At 37.2% G+C, this 27,558-nt stretch overlaps 1 protein-coding gene across 14 annotated transcripts in view; it reads right to left on the reverse strand.

The window, feature by feature from the left end:
* Window positions 1-27,558, reverse strand: part of KDM6A (lysine demethylase 6A) — a gene marked incomplete at its 3' end in the record, with an annotated part of 151,201 nt that overhangs the window by 37,922 nt on the left and 85,721 nt on the right. For 5 of the 14 annotated variants that reach the window (XR_014592571.1, XM_083884468.1, XM_083884467.1 and 2 more), the window contains exons 7-18: window positions 21,173-21,227; window positions 18,399-18,433; window positions 16,059-16,124; window positions 14,824-14,917; window positions 9,954-10,080; window positions 7,353-7,451; window positions 6,763-6,982; window positions 6,064-6,198; window positions 5,467-5,622; window positions 4,712-4,807; window positions 2,649-2,753; window positions 1,671-2,066 (exon numbers count right to left, since the gene is read on the reverse strand). Coding sequence is in view for 13 of the 14 variants with exons in the window: in XM_083884468.1 (XP_083740594.1) it covers window positions 1,671-2,066; window positions 2,649-2,753; window positions 4,712-4,807; window positions 5,467-5,622; window positions 6,064-6,198; window positions 6,763-6,982; window positions 7,353-7,451; window positions 9,954-10,080; window positions 14,824-14,917; window positions 16,059-16,124; window positions 18,399-18,433; window positions 21,173-21,227 (1,584 nt within the window). The remainder of the gene's footprint in view (window positions 1-1,670; window positions 2,067-2,648; window positions 2,754-4,711; window positions 4,808-5,466; window positions 5,623-6,063; window positions 6,199-6,762; window positions 6,983-7,352; window positions 7,452-9,953; window positions 10,081-14,823; window positions 14,918-16,058; window positions 16,125-18,398; window positions 18,434-21,172; window positions 21,228-27,558) is intronic. The other 9 variants (XM_083884471.1, XM_083884465.1, XM_083884464.1 and 6 more) reach the window with 5 other exon arrangements.

Below are 27,558 nucleotides of genomic sequence, written 5' to 3' on the forward strand. Positions count from 1 at the left end.
TCTTGACATTAATAGCACAAATCAATTTTAGCATGCAAAGAGCTCAGTCTCCTAATAAATGACTCCTATCAATGACTGCAAAGCTGATGCTTACATCACTGATTTCAGGGTAACAACTAACAAGTTAAACATTTCATTACAAATTCCCAAACCTACAATTACATTTTTGCATGTATAAATGACTCCTTAGCTATGAGCCAATGCAAAAGAAAACTGGTGAAAATAATTCCATTTTTATATTTACTTGTAACTGAGATTTTATTTTGGAAAGGATCCACTTTGGAGGATCCCAACGGTGATGAAGTTTCCTCCTAGTCTGGTTTTCACTTGTCTTTTAGAAGGGAAGGGTTGCTACACCTATTATAGGCAAAATGTTTTCGTTAATTACAAACTGCATTATGCATGTCACACCTGTATATGTAATTTCTTAATTCCTCTATGGAGCTTAATTATTGATATATAGTTCTTTAAATCAAGAGTTCATGTGGTACCTGTGGAGAATGTTAGACTCAGAAACTGCTGAGACCTTGATGCAATGGACACAGGAAATGCCACCACAAGTTTTCCTTGCCTTTCCAAAAATATCTTCTCCATGGAAAAGAGCCAGCTCCTACTGCAATTTATTACTTGCCCACTTTATGGACAATAGCACAACAGTGAAGAACTTCTTTTATATAGAGAAAAATACAAATATGAATTCTAATTTAAGCAAGGGGCAATAAGCTGCACAGGCTCCAAATCCCCCTGTCATGTTTAAAAATGGTACTGCTTATTTAAAGGAAACTTGAAAATCATAACACAGTTTTAGTTTTGAATAATCATGTGTTACACAAAGTGTTCCAGTGTTAATTCAGCCTTTGTTGCAGAGTATGTGTAGTTAAGTATCTATGTATGTAAGCCTACTGTCATTTCGTCAGCATTAAAGTAACATGCATTATTAATTAAACAAGAAATGCAGGCAGTTTTGGGGAAGAAAACAACATTGCATCAATTGTATAACCCATCTGGTAAAAATGAATTAAACCATTATGGTATTTTCCTATAAAACTCTTCATTACATCCACAAGGTTTGTCTTGGAAAAAACAGACTCAGGCTGGAATTAAAAATAAAAAAAAAGCTGCATCTTCAGGTTCTAACACACATACACAAAACACCCTTACACACTTTAATCCCTATGGATTCTTACTGGCATTATAATATTTTTCTGCAAGTAACTGTGGTGCTGAGTCCTATATATTAATTTTTAAAGATCACATGGAAACAAAATATGGTAATGATTACATCATGGCGACAATGTAATGTCAAAAATAACTACAACATTCAGATTCCCATGAAATATGCACATTCTCCCTACACGAAAAACAAAATCACAACATTTCACATTAAAGAAGCAACAAAAATACGTACAAGTATTCCCTTTTAAAAATCTTTTCTACGAAGGTAGGTAAGCTGAGCACTATGGAAATGCACTCCCTGATTTATGACCAAGGAGTTCACTTAACACACAGATTTTCAACAACATAAAGCAGTGCTCAGGTTTAACCTATGTTTTATTTGAATTTATTCCACCAACTCTATGGAAAATGTGCTTTTACAAACTAGAGCCTTCCACCAGTGATATCCCCAGGAAGGATCCTGAGTGCACTCTGTGAGCAAAGTGAGTCTGTACCTGAGTGGAGTTGGATAGTTGGTTTTTCCACGGCTCCTCTGCGCTGCTGGTCAGGTTTGTGCGGTTATGAGGTAGAGAGAGTGCGTTTCGCTGCAGGTAAGGCACGTTTCCATTACTTCCACTTTCTGTTATGTGATTATTGCCTATCAAAATAGTGTCTGTACTACCCAGCGTTCTTGCTGTGCTGCAGGGAACGGGGCCTGCTGGAAAGGGTCCATTAGCCATAGGCTGCCCGGGGCAGGCGGGACGGATTCCACGCTGAGCGACGTTAGGCACTCTGGTCAGAGCAACCTGGGGCTGCTGGCCAGAGATGGAGTTTGTAGGCAGTGATGAATCAGCTGTTGGCCCGTTAGGAATTCCAGTAGATCGTACCTGTGCAACTCCTGTTTGTCTCATCTAGCGGAACATGAACAAAGCAACAACAAGGTTGGCGGCGGAACTGAGAGAGGAAATGGTCACACAAGGTTTATGTACTTTGCTGCACTGGTCACTTCCAATTTTATGCTCATTTTAAGATCTTCACAGTTGCTTTTGAGAACTAAGATGACTGTCAGAGTCATAAAAATGCTGAGTAGATTCTAAGTAAAGCTATCAGCACACATTTTTTCTTGGCCCTTTAGTCTGAATGTTTTACTGCTGATGCTGGACAGAGATGGAGAGAGAAGTGAACAATGACAGGACGAGAGAAATGCCAACTGTTTTCAAGCAGGACTGCTTTTAGATATGTCCACTCACTTTACTTTGAAAGTGTGGCTTGAAAACTTTTATATTAACCAGCTGTCCTATAATAAAACACAGCTAAACTCATTATGTTTTAACCACTAATCCACAACTATCCTTTATCCTGAAAAAATTAACATAATGAGAGCAAAGGGCACGAGAGCTCTGTACAGCAGAAATTCTTCAGAATTCTAGAAACACAACAGCCTCCATTACTGACAAAAGTGGTGAAGATAAGAAAAATATTTCTGTTCTCACCTGCTGGTGTTGCTGCATCAAGACAAACTGACTCTCCAGCTGTTCCAGCATAAGTTTCTGTGCTGGATTTAGATTATTTCGGTTTGCACGCAGCTGTTCCAAGTGCTAAAAAAACCAGCAGTGGGGTTCATAATCATTAAAACTGCATGGGATTTTTAATAACTTTATTGCATAAAATACTAAATAAGTATCCATGAAGAGAAGACTTGTAAAGCTGAAAATAATCAAGACTTCTGTTGCAGACTCAAACATCTTTCCATACACTCTCTTGCAAACAAACCTTATTGCTAGTTACTAAAATTAAAGAGACTCTGTAAATTATTTGACTGTATAATTATTACTGCCACACTAAAATTAAGTGTTCTGGTACCATAAAAGAAAACTACATTCAAGCATGATTAGATAGAATTCTTATCATAATTATGTATATTTTAACACCTTTTTGTATTGTATTAATTTTATTAATACTTTTCATGACAAAGTGAATTAAACCTACAGGCACACATGAAAATGTCTCCTGAAAATGTAAAAAAAATAAAAAACAAAACAGAAAATTGTATGATTTAATTAGTGAGAGCAGTGTCTTAAGTTACAATATTGATCTCGTTTGCAACTGATAAATTTACCAGTTAAATTTATAGTTTGGTATCTATTACCAAAAAACTGAACTCTGTACTCATTTTAAAATACTCAGCACCCTGCATTATTCTACCAGTAAGTCTGCTGCTGCTAAGTGGTATGACTTAAAAATCAGATGATCATGGCTCATGCCAAAATCCCTGGATTAACAGTACCTTCCATTCTGAATTCCCTCTGGAAGGGAGTGCAATAAATAATATATATATACACACATATATATGCATGAATATTTACATGCCATATCCATCCAGACTCTGAGCTGCCAATTTTGAAAGGCCAACTTTGAAGATGCAATAAAGGCTTTTTTATTCACTCTCCTCTTGCATCATACATTTTTGGCTTTCTTTTTATATGTGCTGGAACCATGTCAAGCTATTGCCAGCACATCCAGTCTATACTCAAGAGAGGCCTATTGAGGTTCTGCTTAGAGGAGGACATTGGATCTGGAAAAAGGTGATACTGGAAAGGGGAAAAAGTAGTAAAATATAAAATAAGCAGAGGAAATAATGAGAATACTTGGGGAGGGAGAGAGAGAGAGAGAAAGAATGACTGAGGAAGAACCAAAGGGGTGGGGAAGCAGGAGAAAGAGGAAGGGAAAATTATACAGTATAATAAAGCCAATATTGTTCAGACAGAGAAACAGCTGAAGAACTATACTGGAATTGAGGGGAACACTGCTCAGTTAATGAGAATGCTTTCTGCCTCTGCACTGTGCTCCCTTCTATTTCTCTTTGCATGTGTAATGCATGGGTAAAATTTTCCAGCAGGGCCTGATTTTCAATATGTGGAATTCCTGCTGAAGCTCACTGCATGCCTTAATGAACTGAAGAGACAACAAAACCTCCTGACAAAAACCACCCAAAATAAGATTTCCAAACTGAAATCTAGCTTTTCATACAACTGTGTCAGGTGACACAAAATACAGAAAAGCAGCAGCAGATTTCATTTGAGTAATCATTTTGTAGAATGTGCTTATTTGTTTATGCAAACTGATCCAAGAAGCAACCTCAGAGGAAGAGATGATATTACCATAACACTTCTACACCTCTTTTAATATCCCCCACACTACAGCAAGTCACAAAACTCGCTTTGCACACGAGTGTGACAATTTGTGTATCTGTCTTTAAAATATGTTAAGAAAAAAGAGTCACTCTATGTTCTTACTTTATAAATTATAGAGTTCATATAATGTAAGTGTTCAGTTTCTGATAGAGATCATCTAGTTTACTACTAGAACTTATTTTACATAGAGAGGCCAAAAATTTTAGAAGAACTTGAACTACATCCTGGGAATTATTTGGGAAGTATTTTACACTGAATTTCAGGAATGTGAAACTAGAACAATTCCCAGGTTTATTTTCTTAAAAGGAAAAAGGAAAGAAACAAAATACTTGACAGAGCTTCTGAAGATCTCCCATACATACCTGTAATTTCTGTGGTGTCAAGCACCAAGAATGAATTTGTTGCTGTACAGGAGGATGTGACACTGTATGGCCACTGCTCCAAACATCTGAAGTATTCTGAGAGAAAATGTTACATTAAAATGTGTGACTATCAAAGGGCCAACATAATTTCTTTTACTATCTAGATTTTATCTTATTTATGAAAGAACTAGTAAATGCTTCTAGAATAATAATATAAAAATATATAATAGTAAGAATGTACTAAAATAACCAAGTCTCATTCTACCATTCTCAACTGTATCAGAGTAGTCTGAGGAAAAAGTTAATTGCACCTAATACCATAAGCAGAAACAAGCAAACCAAATTATGCAATTAACTTAAATGTATGCTACTTTTAAAACTGAATACTTTATCTACTATAACACTATTACATGATGATGAAACACTTGAATTCTAAATATAAGCAAAGGCAATAGACAGGATGACATGATTGTCTCCCTCTCAATCATCAGACTACAACTGCACTTCTTCACTGACACAACTACAACTGCAGTATAGTGCCACCAATCTGCACTGCCCTTAAGAACCTCCTGTCTGTGCTGGAATCTGATTAAAACACACCACTGAAAAATGTTGTTTTTAAATTTCTAAAAACATTCCCCACCTTGATGCCAAAGGATTAAAATTTACAGCACAAATTCTGTGCATGCTGCATCATTTCAATGCATATTTCCATATAATTTTGGTAGGGGGCTCTAGTTCATTGGAATATATACCTTTGTTGGACTAGATGTTCTTTTCCTCTTGGCAGGACTGGTCAGGTCATCTACTTGGCTAGAAGGAATCATGTGTAGTGGCAAGGATTGCTGTGAAATTGGTGTTTGAGTGAGGCCTAGTACAGGTTCAGTATTTGGATGATGAGGTTTACAAGCCTAAGAATCACAGAAGGAAGACAAAAATATGGTTCTATATATTCTTAATGCTTTCCTTTCAATTTTATAATTTTAACAGCCCACACACATTAAAAGGGCCGAGTAGATATTCTGAAGCTGATCTCAATAACTGAAAAATCAGTTTCCATATGGTCATCAATGGAGGAATGTGTACCTTTCACGGGATTATTAAACCACTGCAGCACTTCTATTTAAGATGAAATCTTTTAAAATCATGAAAATCCACAAAGGTCTAAATTGGTACCCCCATATTTCTCCCACATTTATAGGGAGCTCCTTGATCTAATATCCCTCTGCAAATAAATCAAAGGCTTCTTTTAATCAAAGCCAATCCTGTGCTCAATAAAATAAGCTTGACCACTACCGATTGTAAAGAACCCTTAAAGCTGGGCACCTGCAGAACATAACCCAACTTCTCACCTGCTGTGCTGTGTTCATGGCACCCTGCCTGGAGGTAAGCTCTGCGGGGATTGGTAGGCTCCATGCCTCCTCAATACTAGGAAGTAATTTAGTTTTATTCTGTAGACTACCTTGTGGAAGGTTACACAACTGAGCCTAGGAAAAATTATGTAAAAAGCAAATTTAACACAAGCCTACTTTAGTAAGAGCAAGTCCATGAAATCTTCCTAAATGCTGTAGCTAATTATGTCTTAAAGAGAGGATAGATTTAAAATTTCGGGGTTTAGAAAGGTGCTAGGTATAAAAGAGGGTAACCAGAATATAAACCTTTGTGAGAATCAGAACAAAGATGAGCTCTGGATTCAGAGGTCTCATAATTCCTTTTTTTCTGAAATTGCAAACAAGAGTGAAAGATAGTGTGTTGCGTATTCTCACTATATGTTATGAGAACTTAAAAATGTAGACAAATACAAAGAAAAAAGCGAAACGATGTAAAACAGTATGCTTTGATTAAATGTGCAAAATAGGCTTTATAAGGAATTAAGTTCCACTTAAAAATGAAGAAATAAAATATTACAGGCTATGATATGCTTACAGTACACATGAGAACAGGTTAAACACACCACAAACAACTGCAAGTTAAACCCATATGTGACTTCTGCCCTCCCCTCTGCTGTGTGCTTGTAAGAGTATTTCCCCTGCTTAAAAGGTTAGTTTTACCTGTAAATACTTTATCCGTGCTGCAAGTGCAGAGGTATTACTACAATTTTTGCTCCTAGTTGCATTTAAGTAGCATTTAATGGCATCCTGAGGCTGGTTGCAGGACTCATAGAGTGTGCCTAGGTCCATCCAGGCTGCAGCATGGCCATGGTCCAATTGTACAGCACAGATATAGGCCTGTAAAGCATCCATAGGCTGATTTTGCTGTTGGTACAGCACACTGAATAGAAAGATTAGTGAAGTGGAGAATTAATAACAAAGTCAAGACATGAGCAACTCAAATATACACATCCCTCCCACAACCCCTTCATAAATCCTGGCATTATATAAACCACAGTTATAAGAGTATAAAACTTTAACATGCAAAATTCACATACAGTATTCACATATTCAGTATTTTAAAAAATTGAGAAAGCAAGTATTAACTCCTTATTTAAACTTCAAATCAGACAAGTCTGACAACATGGGTGTATAAATAAGAAAGACTTTACAGTCCCTCTGAGTTCACAAAAGAGTTAAAAAGCTGATATTCTTTATTTATAGATATTAGCATGGAATTGTATCATTGTATTATCCTGTATCATTCTTACCCTATTGAACACCATGTATCTGCACTTGCTTCTGATTTATCAATAGATTGCCTATAAGATATAAAGGCATCCTGAACTTTCCCAATACTTGAATAGCACCTGGAAGAAGAAAAAAAAGAACTTAGGTAGTATTTATAGAAGGTAATCATTGAGCTTACCAAGACTGATCTGATAAATGTTAAGTCATGCAAATACACACTCAACATTTGCTGTTTCTGAATGCCAGGCACAAGCAGACTCAAACATCTCAACATGTATTACTAATTATTTATTTAAGCACCCCAAAACTACTTAAACCCTGGATCACTACATTTCTAAGGAAAACAATCATCCCATATTTGACAGACTTGTATTTCTTTCACCCGTGATACCTTATCAGTCAATAAAACCAGTATTTATCTACAGATAGCATTAGAGTGAAACAATTAAGTTACCTATTTCATCAAACAAATGGTTATAAAACTTAATGTTCTACAAAACAGAATTATTGAGAAATACTGACCAACTCACCCAGGATGGTCCCTGACTTCCTGGGAGGCTTTTTATGTGCATTTCTTGCATCTCAATCATATTTTAGTAATTAACAAACCAGTTACTTTTACTGCATATATAGAGCACCAAACTTTGTAAAAGGTTGTGTGATTCTGTATTTTTTTATAAGTCTTACTTTAATTCCTCACGTACAAATTCAAAGGTATTCTGGCATTAAAGAGAACTACAATCTTACCACAGGGAACGATATCTACAGTTCTAAAATTAAAAGCTGCAAATAAAGCCAAGATCAAATATCCATCTACATATATTTACTAGTTTCATCAACAATAACTGTATTGTTTGTAATAACTTTCCCAGTTTGACAACTTTCAAAACATGTAAATAACAACAGGATACTTATTCAAGTAAATAATAAAAACCAAGCAGAACAGTGCAGACAAAGGTTTTTCAAACATGTTACACTCTTTCAAGTATTTTTGAGGCACAATAGGAAAGGAATACAATAAAATATAGCATTACTTTGCCTAATATCATCCATTAAGTCTGAATACAATGATTCAGGAGATTGTTTTAATGACAACCTAACCCAATGTCCAAACAGACACGTTCCACTCTGTGTATCACACAGATAAAGTCCCTCATTAGGGCAGCACTAACATTAGGTCCCCACATAACTCTGGCAGATGGAGTTTTTCCAGTGGGAGAGAAAGGAGGTGGTGATGTATTTTGAAAGATAGCTTGAACCAACTTGTTATCTGGTTTGAACAACCGAAGGAAGGAATTGCACAAGAGAATATGTGAGGAGGGAAAAAAAGAGTGAATGCACAACCCCATAACCTTGTTCTTCTCCTCCTGCCAGAGTATGGACTGGAGAAATAGGGCACAGAAACATTTTTGCTCTAGTCCTCCCTGTAAAGCAAAACAGATGCTCCCACTAAATTTTCCATCCCATTTCCTGAATTCTGCTCCTTGTCTGCAGGGTCCTGTGCTTCACCCTGACCACCTGAGAGCAGAGCACAGCAGCTGCACCTGGAGGAACTCCAGCTCTGTCCTGCCTGAGAACTCAACTTGCTCAAGGTACCTGGAATAGGACTACTGAAGGAAAAACAGGGTTTCAGCCCAGTGGAAGGTAAGATGCACAAGATGATCCCTGGCTCATTTTCCCTCCACACTTGCCCTGCCCCTCCGCCCCACACACTCGGTGCTGGCTGAAAATCCCTGTCTTTCAGGAACAGCTGGAGAAATATTATTAGCGTGACAAAATCAAAAATAGGTTCCAGCTGTATGTGACCAGAATCCCCAAGAACGTCAGCTGGAAGACACTGAGGTTAGGATATTCATTTTATTTTTGCCTTATTCTTTTTATATGTATTCCTCAACCGAATTGATGTGTTCACATATGGACTTGAATTGCCCTCAAAGCTTTCTCCAAAACCTGAGTATTTCAATAGTTACTGCTGGCTTAAGTGAAGTACTCAATTTTTTTAAAAAAGGAGACCAGAAAAACCCATCAAGTTCATATGATTTACATCTGGGAATGTTATTTTTCAAGTAAAAAATACAGTCAAAGGCTACAAAACTAATTGAACACTTAAATAGACATTAGAATGGATCGGTTTGAGCTATACATTGCTGTGTATGCCCTTTAAAAATGGATGTCTACCTAAGAAAATGTTTGTATTTCAGTGCAAAAACTGAGATTAGGAGCGAGATTCTGAGAAAATAAAGAGAGAAGGAATTATGAAAAAGGTATGAAGAAAAGTAACAACATTCACAGAGGATTTACAAAAAAAAGAGGAAGAGAAACAGGTAAAACCAGGCCACATATATTCAGATTATTGTAAACGTGTAGACTGAATACAAAGTACAAAAAAGCAAAGCCACTTGGGTAACATACTTCATTTCAACTTCTAATCTTTATTCATCCCAAATATGTTAGCACCTTGTCTTTTCATACACTTCCCAGAAAACTTAAGACTTCAGCAGATACTTTCCCTTCATTTTTCCTCTGACAGAATTAAGAACAGTGTAAGATACTCACAATAATGAGTATCCTCAAAAACAATTTACCAATACAGTTACAGTGTCTATAAAGTCTTTTCTCACCTTCCAAGGAAATACCAGGATTGACCAGAATTTGGATCTGCTTCTAGAGATTTCTGGAGATACTGTATAGCATAGCTTTCCTTGGTTGCCTTGTCTCCAAGCTGATCCACGGTGTGATGCATCCAGCCTACAAAAACAAATCCACAATTGGGAGAAGTGAAATTCCCCAAGACCATTTAATACTCTGGCACAGCAGGACTTTGCAGCATTGGTGTCTTTTCAAAAAGAAGAATATCAAACAATAAAACCACTTATACATAGATTACAAAGTTTTAAGAACTTTTAAACTTCTATACTAAAATTACAGGACCAAAAAACCCCAAAGTTAAAATTACTTTCACATAGTTTTAAAGCACTTTTTTGGGTTTAAATAACGTTCTAAGAGATCAGGAGCACAATTATGAACTGCTCAATCTCCTATTATAAAAGTGAATGTTAATTCTTTCCTTCTCTGAACACAGACACCTTCCCTGACATTGTGAAAAATGCCACCATTCTCCCTGTCACACAAAGCAATTATGTTTTCTATACATCCATCCATCCATCTATCTATATATATCTATAGCTAACGTGTACCATCTACATATTATGTTGTTTACTCTTTTTCTTCTAAACGCTTGTATTTGTCCCATATGTACATTTGGACAAAGAATTTTTGCATCTCCACTGGAATCTTATATTATCATTTCCTCCTCATTAATACAACATACTTTCCATTCACCTTGACAAATGCCATCACCTCTCATCTACATAACAAATTCATCTATCCACACGTCATACTCTTTCAAATGCCTTTTCTTCTTTCATTACATTAGACAAATTATTAATCCCCACTTGAAAGGCCTCCCACAACCCATCCTCCCCTATAATATTTTACATGCTATTAAAACAGATCTCTGCTCTAGCACTGATGCAAGGCTTGGTTACGACTTCAAACAAAGCACCTTCATCACCTTCTCCAGCTGCTCCTCATCTGCCTTAAGCTCAGATGGAATTCCTTCAAGCAGCCACAAAACTATCTCACTGCTGTTCATACAATGAGTACAAACAAGGAAATCTTTTGTGGCCAGCAGCTGGCTTGCTGAAATCACTGCATACCACAGTGCTCAGCAATGTCTTGATGTTTGCTCAATTGCCATGCATTTGTCTTAACAAGACACTGCTTCTCAGAGAACATTTGTAAAATGTTAAGATGTGACGAAAGTTTGTCCCTGTCACACCCATAAACAGCCCCTTGTGGAACACTGTGACACCGATTTCATAAAATACCCAGGGTTTGTATAAAGTTAATGGCAGAGCTGAGCACAGCCCTGCACTACCTGTCCATTTAAAACCTCTGAGAGCTAAACTTTCAGCACCCTAAATTTGTGCTTTTTGATAAAGTCAAACTACACCAACAGGCAAGACTGAGAACTGAACTGATGAGTATTTGCAGGCTCACCTCGTTCTCTGTAATTACACTTCCCTTTATGATTTTTATTATACCTGTTCTATACAGCTCAGTTTTTTATTCCATGGGCTCACACTTGCTAACAAACACCACACTTCTGCAAATGGAATGCAAACTGCCAAACTGTAACACAGGCAATTGAAAACACAATCACAGCTACTGAACATTTGCCTGAGGTGGTCTAAGAAACATCACTTGAAAATTATGGTCACAAGCAGAAGTTCAAATATTTCATGCATTTTAAGAAATGACAGGTAAAGGGTCAAGTGGTTACAGTGCTGAAAAAGGTACTCAGTCTTGACTGGAATTTAATCAAGTAAAAAAATCTACCAATCAGGAGGAAAAAAAGAGAAAAAACACCAGTGATTCTTGCAGTCACATAACACAGCTTTGTCATTAAATTGATAAATAAGCTACAATTTTGATTCAAATCTCAAGCCTCTGAAGTGCTTCAGCATACAGAAAATACTCATGCTTTAAGGAAAAAAGGCTTCTCTGAGGTTGGAATTCACCTGAGTAACTGTACATTAAGGATATATGTACCAGATGCTGTTGCAGACAAAGCCTGAGATAAAGATAATAGTTCAGGGATTATGAACAAGGGTAAAAAAAAAAAGACATTAAACAATTTCCTCTATCTTTAGAAATGTTGTGTGCCTATTTTCTGTTTCATCAGAACCTTGCTGGATTGAAAGATAACATGTATCTTTGTGAGATCTTTACTGAGGTTTGGTGATAAAAAAGAACGAGTCTATTTCTAGAAGACAGAAATGAGAACCAGCAATCCCTATCTGCTTTCTCTGATGAAACAAGGGTTGCTTCCCAATTTTATCTTCCTGCACAGGGAGCTGAAAAAGGCAGAAAGCAAGAAAGGGAGAGCAAACAAAACTCTTCCACTAGGATAGCACAGCAGAGGAAACTGGATCTGTTCTTGAGCATAAAATGAAGAAAGTACATAAAGAAGGGGATGGAAAACCCCTAAGCTGTGCAGTTTCCCATTTGCAAGACCTACCTCTATCTCAAATTCTCAACCAGCACGACTATTCTTCCATTGCTGGAACATTTTTAATATGATAAACCAAACCACAGACCTTGTCCATACTTCACAAATGTTCCATGGTCTTTTGCAGATCTTTGCAATCTCATTTGGACAGATTTGGAACAAATCCCTCTGATGTGCTAGCCCAGGTCATGAGTCTTTTTTTCCTGCTTATCAATCAATCTCACACTTTTTCTTTAGTATACGTGTGTGTCTGCAGGCATGAACTTCTTCCGCATTTCAGCACCTCAGATGCCTCATCCAATTACACAGACACCATCTAAGAATGCCTCTAGTCAAAAATCACTGGGAGAGCACTTTGGGAACTCTAAGCAGATGTTTGTGTTGTTCTTATACTCTTCCTTATGCAACAGCTGAGTACAACTGGAGCAGGAATACTGGGACAGACTTGATGTTCAGTCTCATTAATTTAACGTCATTTTGGGGAAAGTGATGATAAGAATTGTTGTCTGGAAAGCAAATGGAACAGCAAAGAGAAGGAAAGAACAAACTGCTCTTATCCACCTGTACAGATCTTACTGTGATGTCTACCTGAACTAGCCAGCATTCATCAGCTCAACTGGGCATGTGTTTATCTGGGAATCACAGGGTTCTCCTCCACAGTCACAGCTTTAGAAACCAGCAACGGGAGCAAAGATTTTAGTAATTCTCTCACAAGTTATCTGAACTTGCCTAAATTCCAATTTGGCTCAATAAACATTAACTAGAGAAGGAAAATAAGCAAAAGCTATTTTCAAACTGATTTTTTTCTGTCAAAGGGGAAAAAAAAAAAAGAGTTCAATATACAAATACAAATATGTTTTGACTGGGTTTTGCAAGTAGCATTCTGGCAGATGGCAGGTATTTTCTATTATTTTTTCTAAGCAGCAGTGCACCACCCGGAATGTGCTTCCTGAGGAGGTGTTTTTTATTACCAGCTGCTAAAGACTAAATCTGTGATAAACACCAGACTGATAAATATCACTGTTAACAGAGAAGAGCAAAGGAAAAGGCATTATTCCTTCAATGTTCCAGTTAAGACCACTCTATCCCTTTCTCCACACAGAAGCTACCCACACAACAAAACTGGGTGACCTATGCTGATTGAATAAAGAGAGTTAATCCAGTTTTCAGACAGCAGATAATTCTCAAAGTCACTGCTCTTACTGCTAGCACAGAGACTTGTGGCAGGATTTTATTAGTACAACCATGTGCCTTTGCTTCTATTGTGGCAACATACATCAAACACATGAAAAGAGCTGGTCAGCTCTTTTGAGAAGCCTGTCTTCCACTTATCAGATGCACAGCCTTTCTGGATGAAACTGCTGACAAGTCATACTAGGTGACATAATACCAAGCTAAAAAACAAAATTCAAAGGGCTTACTGAGATGTAAGCAACAGTGTCCTGTAACAGCAAAAAGAGCAACACCCAGAGCCCTGCAGCAAACTCCTCCAGCAGTTACATTTGAGATTTCACAGAGATGACTCAAAATTAGCCCACTGATTTTGACATTTTTGTCACAGAGCACAAATTATCCCACTCTGAATCCATACACAATCCATACATTACAGAAAAAGAAAGCACTGTGGCCATAACTTAATGCCAGTTACAAAAATGACCACTATGTGAAGAAAGAAGAAAAGAAAAATGGGCATAAGCAGGCTAAATTAATATTTAGAATAATAAATTAGATGAAGAACATGGAGGTGAATGAAGAAGTTCCTGTACTGGGTTGAACAATTTAAACAAAATATTCTGGAAATACTTTTATATGGTATAGAGGACAAAAGCATTTTATTCTACCCACTTTTTAGAAATTCTTGTCTAAAAAATTATTTATCAGCTTTCTATAAACACAGAAAATGACAATTAAAAAAAAAATTCCTTTTCACTTTTTATGTGGGTTTTTTTAAATGAAACCTGATGAAAAACCTTTTAGTTACAGAAGCTGGTTTTCATTACATAGTATAATTATAGAGAAAGAAAAGGTAAAATTTTCAGTTGTCATGTTCTTCTAGTCTGACACAGAATATTTGTGTTTACTGCATTTTGCCTGGCCATGTTCAAGGGATGTTAACAGAGGCAGAACAGAGAACACAGAATTCCAACTGCTGCCCTCTTTCTCTGGAAGACCACCCTCTCACTGCCCAAAATCTAACACAAAAGAGTTTTTTAATTTTGTAAGTTTAATAAAAATATTTTCCTCCTCTCTTATTTACTTGATTAACTACTGCTACATGTTCTATCTGGGTTAAACTCTCACGTACCATGTGCAGTGTGTCTAAGACTCGCTTTGGAAATGGAGCCTTAAAAAACACTGCTGAAGGCAAAGGTGGCAAAAACGAAACACAGAGGAAAATAAAAGTTAATTTTACATACCTAACTGCTGTAAGACAGTTGCTTTTACTTGTGCAGGAAGGTTTTCGATCTGCAAAAGCTGTTCATAAGCTTCCTTTGCAGAGTGATACTTTCTCTGCAAAAGGAAAAAAGTAAATGGATTAATCATAGAGCTTACAACAGATCACCAATAGCAACGATTTCACAGCACTGACAGCACACAAACACATTGACAAAAAATTCCAGATTTTTTTTTTGCATACAGTGCATATGAAAGCTTTAATGACTGACGTATATATATGGTAAGAGAGTAACTTCCGTAAATATAGTATTTGATGGAAATTGGCTACTTAAAATAATTGAGGGAAATTTGCAAATTATTAGATTTTGTAAACTCTTCACACATGCACTATGCTTCTTACACTACAATGAATATTCTGCTTTTAAGGGGAATACTTGATTGTGAATTTGTATCTGAGAAAAGCCCACAAAAACTCCTAGGAAATTTGTAACAAAAACAAAGATCATCATAATTGGTCCCTGGTATAATTTTGCCTCTTTCATTCCTTCGGTGTATTTGAACTGCCTCTTTCAAGATATATGTTGTCCTGGTAAGAGTCCCACCACATGTAGAATTAAAAGGTTTATGCCTAGATAATAAAGGTACAGTATCTTATTATCTGCTGTATAGTTTAGGTGTGCCTACAGTCTGGAAACATTCAATTTTCAATTCCCTATACAAACACGTGTTGCTACAGAATACACATTTCCAGGCTAGGATTGGGGTCTTTACTGACTTCTGCGAACTGTATGAGCTGTTTTGTGTATATTAAAAGTTAAGACTTCTCAATAATTATTTAATGAATTATTTGGTAATAACATCAGCATTTATCTTTGCATTCCCTAACAACAGTGGCCTAAAAGTGAATGTATTTTAAATGTTCAACTGTTCTGTGCCTCCTCTTCCACAAATTTGCTTTTAGATAATTCAACATGAGGCTTCATTCTGGCAAACAGATGAAGAATGCATTAAAATAAATGGGGCCACCTAAATGCAAATGACTGTGGCTTAATTAAATTTTTAAGCACGGAGTACACAGTAATCAGTATTAGAATTTTGAAGAAACAATTGGGAAGAAAACTCTAAAGAATTAAATACCTACTAGAATTTAAAAATGTTATCAAGTTCTTGAAATCTCAAAATCACGAAAGAAAACTCTGGTGATTTAATATCCTTATTCTAGTCAGGAAGAAAAATTAAAGCAGCAATTACATACTTTCAAATGGAACAAGGGGAAGTTGGTAGAAAAGATTTTTAATTGGTGTTCATGAAATGCAGACAACTGGTAAGAAAACAAATAATATAAATAAATAAAATATCCATGTCCAGCAAAAGAAAAACAATCAGGAAAAGATTTTAAATTTAGCATTGGGAACAAAATTTGTAGTTTATGACTATGAATGTTAAGCAAATGAACGGAAGTTCACTGTAGAGCATGACAGCAGAGGCAGCAATCCAGATGTCAAATTAGATAAATACCATTGCCTAATATTCACACTTTGAAAAATATGTTTACAGGCTCAGGAGGTTTCAGAAAGGCCTTTACAAATAGAGCATGTTTTCCAGACCTAGACTATTTTTTACTTTTGTTATTTGTTATAGCATTTACCCTTTAGAAATCTAATTACCTACACACCTTAAAATACTAAGAAAACCTGTCACAATGTTTACATTTGGTTTTATTTCATGGAATCAGAATGGTGTGGGCTGGAAAAGTACCTAAAAGATCATCTAATTCCAGCCCCCTGCCATGGGCAGGGACACGTTTCGCGACCCTCACAGGAAGAACTTTCTATCTCTCTACTAATTCCAAAGTCCTTGATGTTTGGCTGCATCATGAATGGTCTTAGAAATGGAAAAGGGGAGGAGAACCCAATCCAGCATCTTCCTTTAGACACCGTACAAGCCAGTTCACTTCCAGAGATGAAATATTAGAAACCAGCACTAAAGAGCATAAAAACCACTGCTAATTCTCATCAGTACCAGCCTTGTCTCTTGTCCAGAGCCTGGAAATCCATCATTTAAAGTGCAGTACTGGGGTATTTAATTAAGGAATGAACTAACTTTTTCATTAATATTAAGAGAGTAGATAATTTTCAAGTATATGGAGGGGTTCAAAAAAACTGTTTCACTGTGTCCTGTAAAAGAAACTGAGCAACCAGACTGTCTCTCCAAAACCTCTCTGACTGTGTCAGAGGTAATATCCAGAATGAAGCCAGGACTCTTTTGGTTGTCAGTTTGTCAAATTCCAGAAAACAAGATATCCCTCCCAAACAAAACTCAGACAAACCAAACCTAAGAGCAGAATGCACCAAGACTTTTCTGCTCTGATTTGCATTAAAACAAAGTTCCTGCTGCCTGGAATTGTCAGCCAGACAGCACAGCTTAAGCCCAGCTAACACTGGTCACACACTCACACAGGACACCTGGCACGGTGACCTGGAGTCTTTAACTTCCTTCTGATCTGCTGCAGTAAAACAGAACTGATGTGTTGAATGGAATCTGGATGGTAGCCAAGTAAGAACCACAACAATCCATGAAGTTGCTTAATGGTGCATTGAGATGGGAGATTCCTGTCCTGTCATACAAACTTTGCACCAAAAGCATTCAAAAGAAAAATATTCTGTTCATCAGATTTGTATCTTTTATTCATCTAGAAATACTTAAGGCCATGTTTCACTGTGCCATTAAAAGACAGCACTTACTTTCTAAGTGACTAAAAATATAATTTATGTCTGTCATTCATTTCATTTACAACAGGTTTTGTTTTCCTGTTACATCCCTTCCTCAGTCATATGATAGCTATAAATGTGGTAAAAGGACACAGCAATCTACATTATGTAACCAGTCAGTCAAATTTCAAATATACCACAGCTACCTCAGTAGCCACTTGGTTTCAATTGACTTATATTCTGGAAGCTCATTAAATGTTCTGTAATTTCCCAAAAGATTCACCTGAAAAGCTCTGTGGCAGGATTTGACACAGAATTAGTAACACAGCTTTATTTGCTGTTCCCCTGCAGATCCCTAACGCCACATGCATCAATTTATTTTGAAAATTTAAAAACTAATAAAATTGCACATAAATTTGAAAATTTCATGTCAAATATAACACATATAATTAAAAGGCACATGGGCAACTGGTTGGAATTGATTCTGTGTCTGCATATGAGAAACAATATGTATATGTGTGTGTGTATATATATATGTATATGAATTGAGAAACTTTGTATTTTTAAATCTACACATAACCTTTTAAATATAAATAGAATTTCATGAAATAATTTTCCTTAAAGTTGTATTGTGGATTTTTTTTTTTGCACTCAAATTGGGAGATTAATAAATATATGTTTATTAAGATAGCTATTCCACATTATACCGTGACACTCCACACACAAAGTATTTTTAATATAGCCAAAGCAAATCAAGTTTCTTCAGTGATTCAAGACTTTAGTCTAACTTTACTAAGACATCTTTAATTCTGAATTCCACAGACTGATTACATTACACAGCTCGAATCTCAACCACACTTAACAAAAATGAGCTTAAAGCTTACCTGGATTTCATATAAGTGGGCAATGTGAAACTGAACTGTAAGAGTGGGAAAATCAAAATTGTTAGTTTTAACGAACAACAGCAATGTCAATGTTTTGAAATGAGGGATAAAGAATGTTTCAAATTTATCAATGCAAACCCAAGACAAATTACATTTTGAAGATACCGAGAGAGTATTTTTTTACATTGATATTTTACACGTAAAACACCAGACCTGACAGAAAATGAATATCCTAACAAAGTACGAAAACAGCAAACAGATATTGAGAAAAGCAGTCCATGGATTTTATTTGTATCCTGAAACAGAGTCCATTAACCTTTCAGTAAACTTAGTAATAAAATCTCTTGAAGCTAAGAGGTAAGAGAAGGTAAGAGAACACAGGTAATATTTTCTGTACATAACCAAGCTAGAAATAAACATTTTCATTCAGCTGCCAAGAAACCGACTAGCTGGGTTACAGAACATTATGTTACACACTGACAGTTTTATATGGTATCTTAAATTTAGGTGGTTTTTCTTCCTTTTTAGGGATTGTTTTTTCCTTGTTAAACTGAACCTGAAGTGTTAATTACAGGTGATATTCTGATTGCTACTGTTAAGCATTTTCAATTTCTCATACAAATTGTCCAGAATGCCATAATACAGCCTGTGCAGGCAAGAAGATTGATAGCTGGAGAAAGAAAAAATGGAACTTGTTCAAGAATAAAAGCAGAGGGAAAATTACCCTCACACTGCTCAAATCATCACAGAAAAGACTTGAGAACAGCTAACCTGGACTATCCATGGAATGGTAGATAGCTAAAGCTAATTGAGATTAATATAATCATCATTCTGCTTTGATGAGGAAAGGAAGTTCCTTTGAGACAGACTTTTGCTCCATGTTCATGAGCATTACAAGTAAGAAAATACCTGTGTTTGAGCCAAGCTCCATTTATTTCAATTACACAGATTTCTCTCCCTTGAAGCTACAGAATAGTGTGACACCAAATTACTATACATACAGGTAATAGGGAGTTCAAGGTTTCACTCTGGGTCAGAAGGGAGGGAAAAATCTCCCTTGGTGCACTGCTTTGTCCTCCACTATAAAGAAGGAAGCCGAGTGCACTTTGGAAACCAGGTCAGAATGAAATGCATCATCTAAAATTTTAATAAACTTTTTGTGTTCCTTGCTAAAGAGCACATAACACACCCATTATGTTCACTGCATCATCAAACTTCACACTGTACTGATGAAAGGAAAGCCCTGCTTTTGTTTCAGGAGTCCATTACCTAAAAAATCCCTCTCCTATTTTTTTCCATCCTAACAAAACCCTTTCAGTGTGAAGCTCCAAAATGAAGTGATGCCTTGGAGGGGAAAGGAAAATTAAAGGTGTCAGATTAGAGACTGCCTAAATAGGAAGATTGCTTATTACATTTAGGTAGATAGATAGATAGAGATGCTTATTACATTTCTGCTGGGAACACATCCCAGCCCTCAGAAATGCAAAGGGGAGAATTAAATGGAGCATTTAGTGAGGGTACGCAATGCCCTGGGGCAGGGGGCTCAGTGGGACCTGCCCAAGCACCTCTCAAGTCCTCTTCACTCTCACCTTTGGGTCTGTCAGGCAGTGAAGCCTTCACAAGGGGCCACCCCCTACACAAATCTGGGGGCAGAGGGGACTGCAGGGGAAGGGTTAGGAAAACCTTATAGAAATCCAGAGATTTAGTGAAAACTGATAAAGTTAGTGAGAAAGAATACAAACAAACACAAAATAAAATAAAGAATCACATGTCTGGTGGAAAAGCAATAAAAGCCTATTGACTCAGGGAGAATTCTGCAAGTTTTTACAAAATTATCTGTGCCTGTTCCTGATAAGTGACAAAGCTTTGAAGACAGCCTTGAAGCACAGCTGGCTCCTTGATACAGCCACTGGTTTCAGCCATGTGAACAAACTCCCCTTCACTACCTTGCTGATACAATATTCACAATTCCATCCAGTTTTTAAAGAAATGCTGTTAAATATTTTATCCAATGCCTCTGAAGTGAGACTTGGGTGGTAACTTCAGCTCAACATGAACAACAACTTAAGCTCAAACATAAAGATACCTTAAAAACTAAAGGAATAATTTCCTTCACAGCTCTCTGCCTTTTAATTCTTACAAACTCCAAAACATGGAGAAATACACATTTATTCTTTCATACAATTCTACTAACTATGTATAAATACCTGCAGGACACTCTGTTACAGCCTACAGTACATTGTGCCTATGACAGATCATAGATCAAAGATTAACATTTTCAAATACAGACTAATATATAGTTGACATTAAAAATCACCAAAAAAATCTTTTTTTTTTTTTTTTCTTATTTCTACAGTAAGATTGATGCTGAATTTTGGATCTATAAATTTAAATGGCATGAAAATAATCACTGAAACAGATTATCAAGATGACCAAAGTTTCAAATAGTTGCTATTAAATGTGTGCCATAGTACAAGCAACCAGGTTTATAAATAAATAAAAAGCAGTCAAATAGTACATTTCCTCCAGGATTCAACCCGTCAGAGTAATGAATAAGCTAATTCTCAATTTTTACTTATTCCATTCACTGAAACAATCCACAATTCCACTGGAGCATCTGTCTCCACTGAGAAAGGGAGACAAGTTTTGTAGTCTCCCTCTCTCAGTACCAATCCTTTCAATTTTGAAGACCTGGTTCATTAAAAATTCATACAGTTGTGAGCATAAGACTTCAAAAAAATCCGCAACAAAATAAATACTTCTTGGTTACTTACTTTCAGCGTTAGACAAAGTGCAGGGATTGCAGTCAATCAAAGCTAACTGAAAATGCTGGAAAGACAAAAAGAATTATTTGCTTTTCAAACGAAGTAATACTAGCACTTGGGCAAACTACTAAGAGTAAATCAATTTTGTACTTGAAAATCAATACTGCATTTCACCACTTGTCTTAAAAAAAACAATTTTCAATTTCTGTTCAACTGCTTACTAGAGGAAAGTAAATTTTTTTTTATTGCAAACACTGCAATGCTTCTAGTAATGTAAGATGGCAACAGATCTTCACAAAACAACTGGGTTGCATCTGCAAGGATGAAGGCATCAAATGAATGGTCAAAATTGGAAGATCAAGTTTTTATTACACACAACTGGGACTGCAGACACACCAGCTCTTAGCCTCATAGAGATAAATACTTAAGCACTCAATCTAGAAAAATGAAACACTCTTCCTACAAACTGAGTGATTTTGAGTTTTTAAAAAATTGAACTCTTGTCAAAAAGCATTTAATATGAATACCTCTACATTAAAACATGAGTTCATAAGGAGTTCATAGGTTCTCACATCCTCTCCTCCAGATGTTGAGAAAACTTCAGGTAAACATTAAAGATTGTATAATTTTAATCACTTTTCTTTAAGGAATACAAAAAATACCTTTTAAAACATTCTAGGTTCTGAGGTAAGGTTTTTTTTACTCATCTATAAAGAGGGTCACAAAAGCAGAGCAATAAAGTCTGTCTGCAAGTGTCATGTTAATCCACTGATCACTATTTAGTGTATAAAAATGAATGGAACAGGCACAGAAACTCCAGTGCCTGAGCTTTTCCATCAACTTCTGAGTAAATCCCCCACACACTGTGAAATTTTGATTCTATTAGTTCAACAGAGAATAAAGCCTAAGAATACAGGAGCCTAAGATTACCCTATGAAATACTACTGTTAATAAATACAGTTATTTACAAAATACAGTGTCAGGTGATTTCTAATACAGAAAACATGACTGACTTTTCAGTATACTTTATCTTCTTAGCATAAGAATAATAATTTAGATCAAACTATTCATGATGCCAAACTAGGTGGCACTGGGAGCCTACTGCTGTAGCTGGGAAGAAAAAAAGTTTGTATCAATGCAAATGTGCCACACACTTTCAGTATTGTTGCACTCAGAGCTTTCAGATGCTACTTAACTTTCCTCATGGTCATAGTAACTCCTTGAGTACAGCATCTCTATACAAAACATATCTTTGATATCTGTAAGATTTCATCAGACCATCCCATTTCCAAAAAACCCTAATTTTAATAGGGAGAAAAAATTCAAAAATTAATGTATCATCCATAACAAAACATAAGAAGAATGACACTTCCATAAGCTCTGACATACACTGATGCAGCTTCCTCCTCACTCACTTCATCAACATCATTTGTAACATATACCAGCATTTAAAAAAAGAATCAAACTCAAGGTGGATAACAACACAAATTCATGATTTATAACGAACATTTTACTAATATCCCCCCAGAAGAGAACACAAAACCCAACAGATTCACATTGCAAAATAACTTTTTAACTTTAGCGCAAGCATTAAATAATAGCTTACAAACATTAATTATTAGCTTATTTCTCTGTTATGTCTGCTCCTTTCTCTACTGCTCAGCAGGCAGACAACTTACAGTCTCCCCTCACTTACATTGCAATGCAGGTTGAGTGCCTCAGAGACATCCTTTAGTCTGTTACCATAGTGATTCTACTAAGCAAATAACTTTAAAAAAAAACCAACAACCTAAATAAAAATAAAATGCTCTATCTTAAATTGCATTTTGCCTGTCAAAAAGAGAAAAAAAAAAAAAAGAGGCTCTGGCCTGTACAACTGAGTGTTACCGATGTAAAAGGTACAAAATCCTTCCTGTACAGATGTGTCATCTTGCACCGTCACTTACAATTACTATGGAAAGACAAAGCAGAATGGAACAGATTTGCTCTCACCTAGCAATGCTATTATAAAAAATAAGCAGATCTAAAGAAAAAAGACTGACAACTGTTCTGCAGCAGTTCTTCTGAAGGGTTGTTGCAGTGAGACACACTGAGAGAAAGCAGGCAACCATGCAAGAATATCTAACCATTTTAATATATTAAGTATGCCAATAGTATCAAGTGCTATACAGTAAATAAAAAACCAACAGAAATATTCCCAGCAATTCCTCCTAAAAAATTAAATATTCACTGCTACAGGAGTTAACTCTTGAAATTCAAAAATCTACACTATAAAAATTCTCTTAGTGTGGCAAATTTCAATTTGCACTAATCACTAATCTACAAACGGTAAAGAAATTGATAAACCAAAGCCAATACTACAGAAAAACACACCATTTGCACTAGACAGTTACCACAATTAAAAGAAATACACAGAAACCCCAGAACCTTTCAAACCAAGAACCTCTGAAATGCACACACACGAGCAAAGCTACACCTCTTCCCGGATAAATAATACATAGCTCCCCGTTAAGTACTCAAAATCAGACAAAAAAAACACCCCATGCACGCATTCTAACACATCAACCTGGTCAGCCAAATGCACATCCACTAATCACAATTATCAGCACCCAAAAATTAAAAAAAATAATAATAATTTCCAACTTCCATTTCTGCAACCAACAACAGCAGCGGCTGGCAAACATCTGCACCCCTCTCAAATATTGCAGCACTGAGCTGGCTACTGCTGTGTGCAATAGTTGTTATGCAGGAGAGGCCGCTGCAGCTCAGAGACGACACACAATACCTCAAGGCAGACAGCAGTCTATAGAAATTCAAATCTCCAGTAAGAGGATTTACCTAGAAGGCAGTGTTCTGAATGTTAAAAACCAACAGGCTCTCTCCTCAAGGGCTGCGGCTCAAGGCGCAATCACATAACCGTTTAGGTTAGAAAAGACCTTTAAGATCAGCCGAGCCCTGAATCACCTTCATTTGTAGCCATCTGTAATTGCAGAGTTATCTACAGCCCATTCCATCTCCTCTGGAGTCCTTGACTTGCCCCTGATTGCGGAAACAATTCCGAAGATAACCTTTCCAAGGATGAGAGGTACAGTGGATTCCATATAGAGAGAACTGATGAAAGCACTAGGTCTGGTAGTAAAATAACACTAATCTGACACTGATTTAGGTAACTTAACATGCTTTCTCTCACAGAATTAACATCGATTCTTTACGATGTAACATGTAAGTAACCCAAGGTTTTGTTTTTTCTTTAATCAATAAATTACAAAAGCAAAACGAACCCTTTTCTGTTCAGTGCAAGATTTTCAGTACTGTCTCTGTTTACATCCAAACCTGAGACCTCAGCGTAGTGATTCTACTCCCTCCTCCTCTCCAGGGTGACATCAGCAAGTTTAATAGAGCTCGGCTCTGCATTTATTCAGCAAGCAAGGCAAGCCATCATCTGAAACCTGACAATCCTCACCGACTTACCACGAAGGAAAGCTCCATCATGACTCAGTACAATTCTGTCAGGAGATGGCTTTTTCTGCCTGTGTGACCTAGGTGTGATGCCCGTGCTGCTCAGAGCAGCTTTTGTTCAGAGAAGTAGGACACGGAGAGAGCCTTGTGTAACCAGCCGGGGCAGAGTGCCAAGCCTCCATTTGCCAGGCATCTCTGGGACCAGGGGAGAGGGTCAGGGGAGGACATGCTCCATGTGCTGCTACAGCAGCTCATCCTGCTGCTCTCCACTGCTGCCTGAGCTCAGAGCAAATTCAGCTTGCAAGATAAACGTTTGTGTAGTGTAAACACTCGGGTACTTTTGTCCAATGTTCAAAAAAAGCCAACTTACAGACAAGGGAGAAAAAAAAAACAACTGCTGGAGGACAGAAGGAACAAAGGCCACATATACATACACACTGAATAGCAGCAGTGTGCTCCGAAAAATCTCTTGTTCTGACAAGCTCTAAGAGAAAAAAATATTTTTAAACAGAAAGATCATACAAGCTGTATTTCTGCAAGAAAAAAAAAGAAGGCTGCATCTGAATTTACTGACCAATATCTTACAGGGTGATTTTCACAAAGCTATCTCAACACTCACGTTTGCCTCCACCTTTTATGCATTCTTTCTGCAACATCAGAATTGAGCTGTGCTAACAGCCTGAAAGACTGCCAGCAGCAAGGGAATGACTGCGAGTCTGCTGCAGCACCAGCACAGCCACAGAGCTGTTCATCCCCCCTCCGGAGCTGAGGTCATTCCAGGACTCAGCCTCCAGCCCCCACAGAGCCCAGGCTGCAGGACAGCACAGCTCAGGCACTGCTGGAAACCTGTGGCTACACTGGGAGTATTTCTGTGTGCCCTGAGTGCCAACCCTGCAGTGGCACTTGGTAAAACTGGATCTGCCCTGATGGAGATGGCTCTAAAGGTCCATGAATGAAGTGCACCAGAATCACTGAATATCCTGAGCTGGAAAGGACCCACAGGGATCATTGAGTCCAACTTCTGTCCCTGCACAGCACCAAGCCCAAGAATCCCACTATGTGCCCAAGAATGTTGACTAAATGTTTCTTGAGCTCTGCCAGGCTGGTGCTGTGACCACTGTCCTGGGGAGCCTGTTCAGTGCCAACCACCCTCTGGGGGAAGAATCTTTTTTTAATATGCAACCCAAACTGCCCTGACACAACTTCAGGCCATTCCCTCAGGTCCTGTCACTGTCACCACAGAGCAGAGATCAGTGCCTGCCCCTGCTCTTCCCCTCACAAGGGAGTTGTAACTGCAGTGAGGTCTCCCCTCAGTCTCCTCCAGGCTGGACACACCAAGTGTCCTCAGCCTCACCTGGCTCCTCCTCAAGGCCTTGACCATCTTTATGCTTTTGGCTGCCCTCCAATAGCTTCAAGTCTTTTTCCCATTGTGGCACCAAAACTGTCCCCAGACTCGAGGTGAGGCCACCCCAGCCCAGAGCAGAGGGGACAATCCCCTCCCTTGCCCAGCTGGCCATGCTGGGTCTGATGTCCCTCAGGACAGGGATGTCCCTCCTGGCTGCCAGGGCACTGCTGGCTCATGTTCCACTCTCCATTGACCAGGACTGGCCCCTTTCCACAGCACTCCTCTCCACTGTATCATTCCCCAGTCTGTCCATACATCCAGGCTTGCCCCACTCAGCACCAACATCCTTAGATCGAATGCTGAACTTCTGAATCACCTATCCCTGTTCCCCACCTCCCAAAAGACCGAAGATGCCACACAACACGGTAATCCAGTTTTAGCACTTACTCCTCTTTGTAATCATGGCATTTCTAAAATACACCTGTAATTCTCTTTTACAGTCAAAAACTTGAGTGAAACTAGGTAAGACAGAACAAAAGAGAACAACACTCTGTAGGTCAGACATTGTGGTATCATTATCCACTGTCAAAACCAGTCACACTAATAACTCTCCGGCAGTTTCATTACAGTGCCATGCTGCATTAAAAACTGCCATGGATTTACTTCTTGTATGTGTCTTTCCACCACTGACATATGCAAAGACTAAGAGAAACATTTCAATCACAAATGTTGCTTTCCAACCACTTACACTTTTACTGAAATTATCTTTTGATTCATTTCATTTTGCTTTCCACGAAATGATTTTTTTATATGAAGCGCTTGAAATCTTGGATATCCAACTCACAAGAGCCAAAGTCTTTCTCATCTTGTCTTTTACCCAAAAAAGCACCTCATAGAATTAATTCCTTATAGAATTAATTCCTCATAGAATTAAAGACCTAAGAGAAACTTCTCATAACTGCATGTATTTTGACTGGTTATTTTTAATAATTAAAATACTTAAGGTCCCAATGTACAATGTTTAAACTTAAAAACTACTCATCTAAGCCCATAGGAGAAAGATAACTAGGTGGTAATACAGCATATGAATGCTTGAAATCACAGATTTTCACTTTCCTAAATATTTGTTTACTTCTTACTCAGAGAAAGAACATAAAAAATGAATGATATGTCTATAACAGTTACGTGCTGGCATATAATAGCTGCACTAGCTAAAAATATCTTTCATAAGTATATATATATATACAGGAGAAATATTTGAATAAGTGGTAGAGAAGTGTCTGACTGACTATAAATAAGTACTTCAAGCTGTTCATCGATACATCAGTATTTAATTTCTTTATATTCCATGCATATTCATAAAATTCATGCACATTTTAAGTATTTTGCAGCCTTTTTCTTATCCTAATATAAGCAGCATGTCTTAACATTACTAACAAATGAGAATCTTTAGAAGAATAATTAAAAAATTAAAATTATATTTAAATTGATGATTTACGGGCAAGATGAAAGCATAAGCCTGAAGCAAACTACTGGAATAACTGTTTTGTGTATAAAAAAAGAGGAAAAATTTCTGTAAGTGAAAGACAGA

This window comes from Zosterops lateralis, assembly GCF_965231275.1.
Source record: "Zosterops lateralis genome assembly, chromosome: 2".
NCBI lineage: Eukaryota > Metazoa > Chordata > Aves > Passeriformes > Zosteropidae > Zosterops > Zosterops lateralis.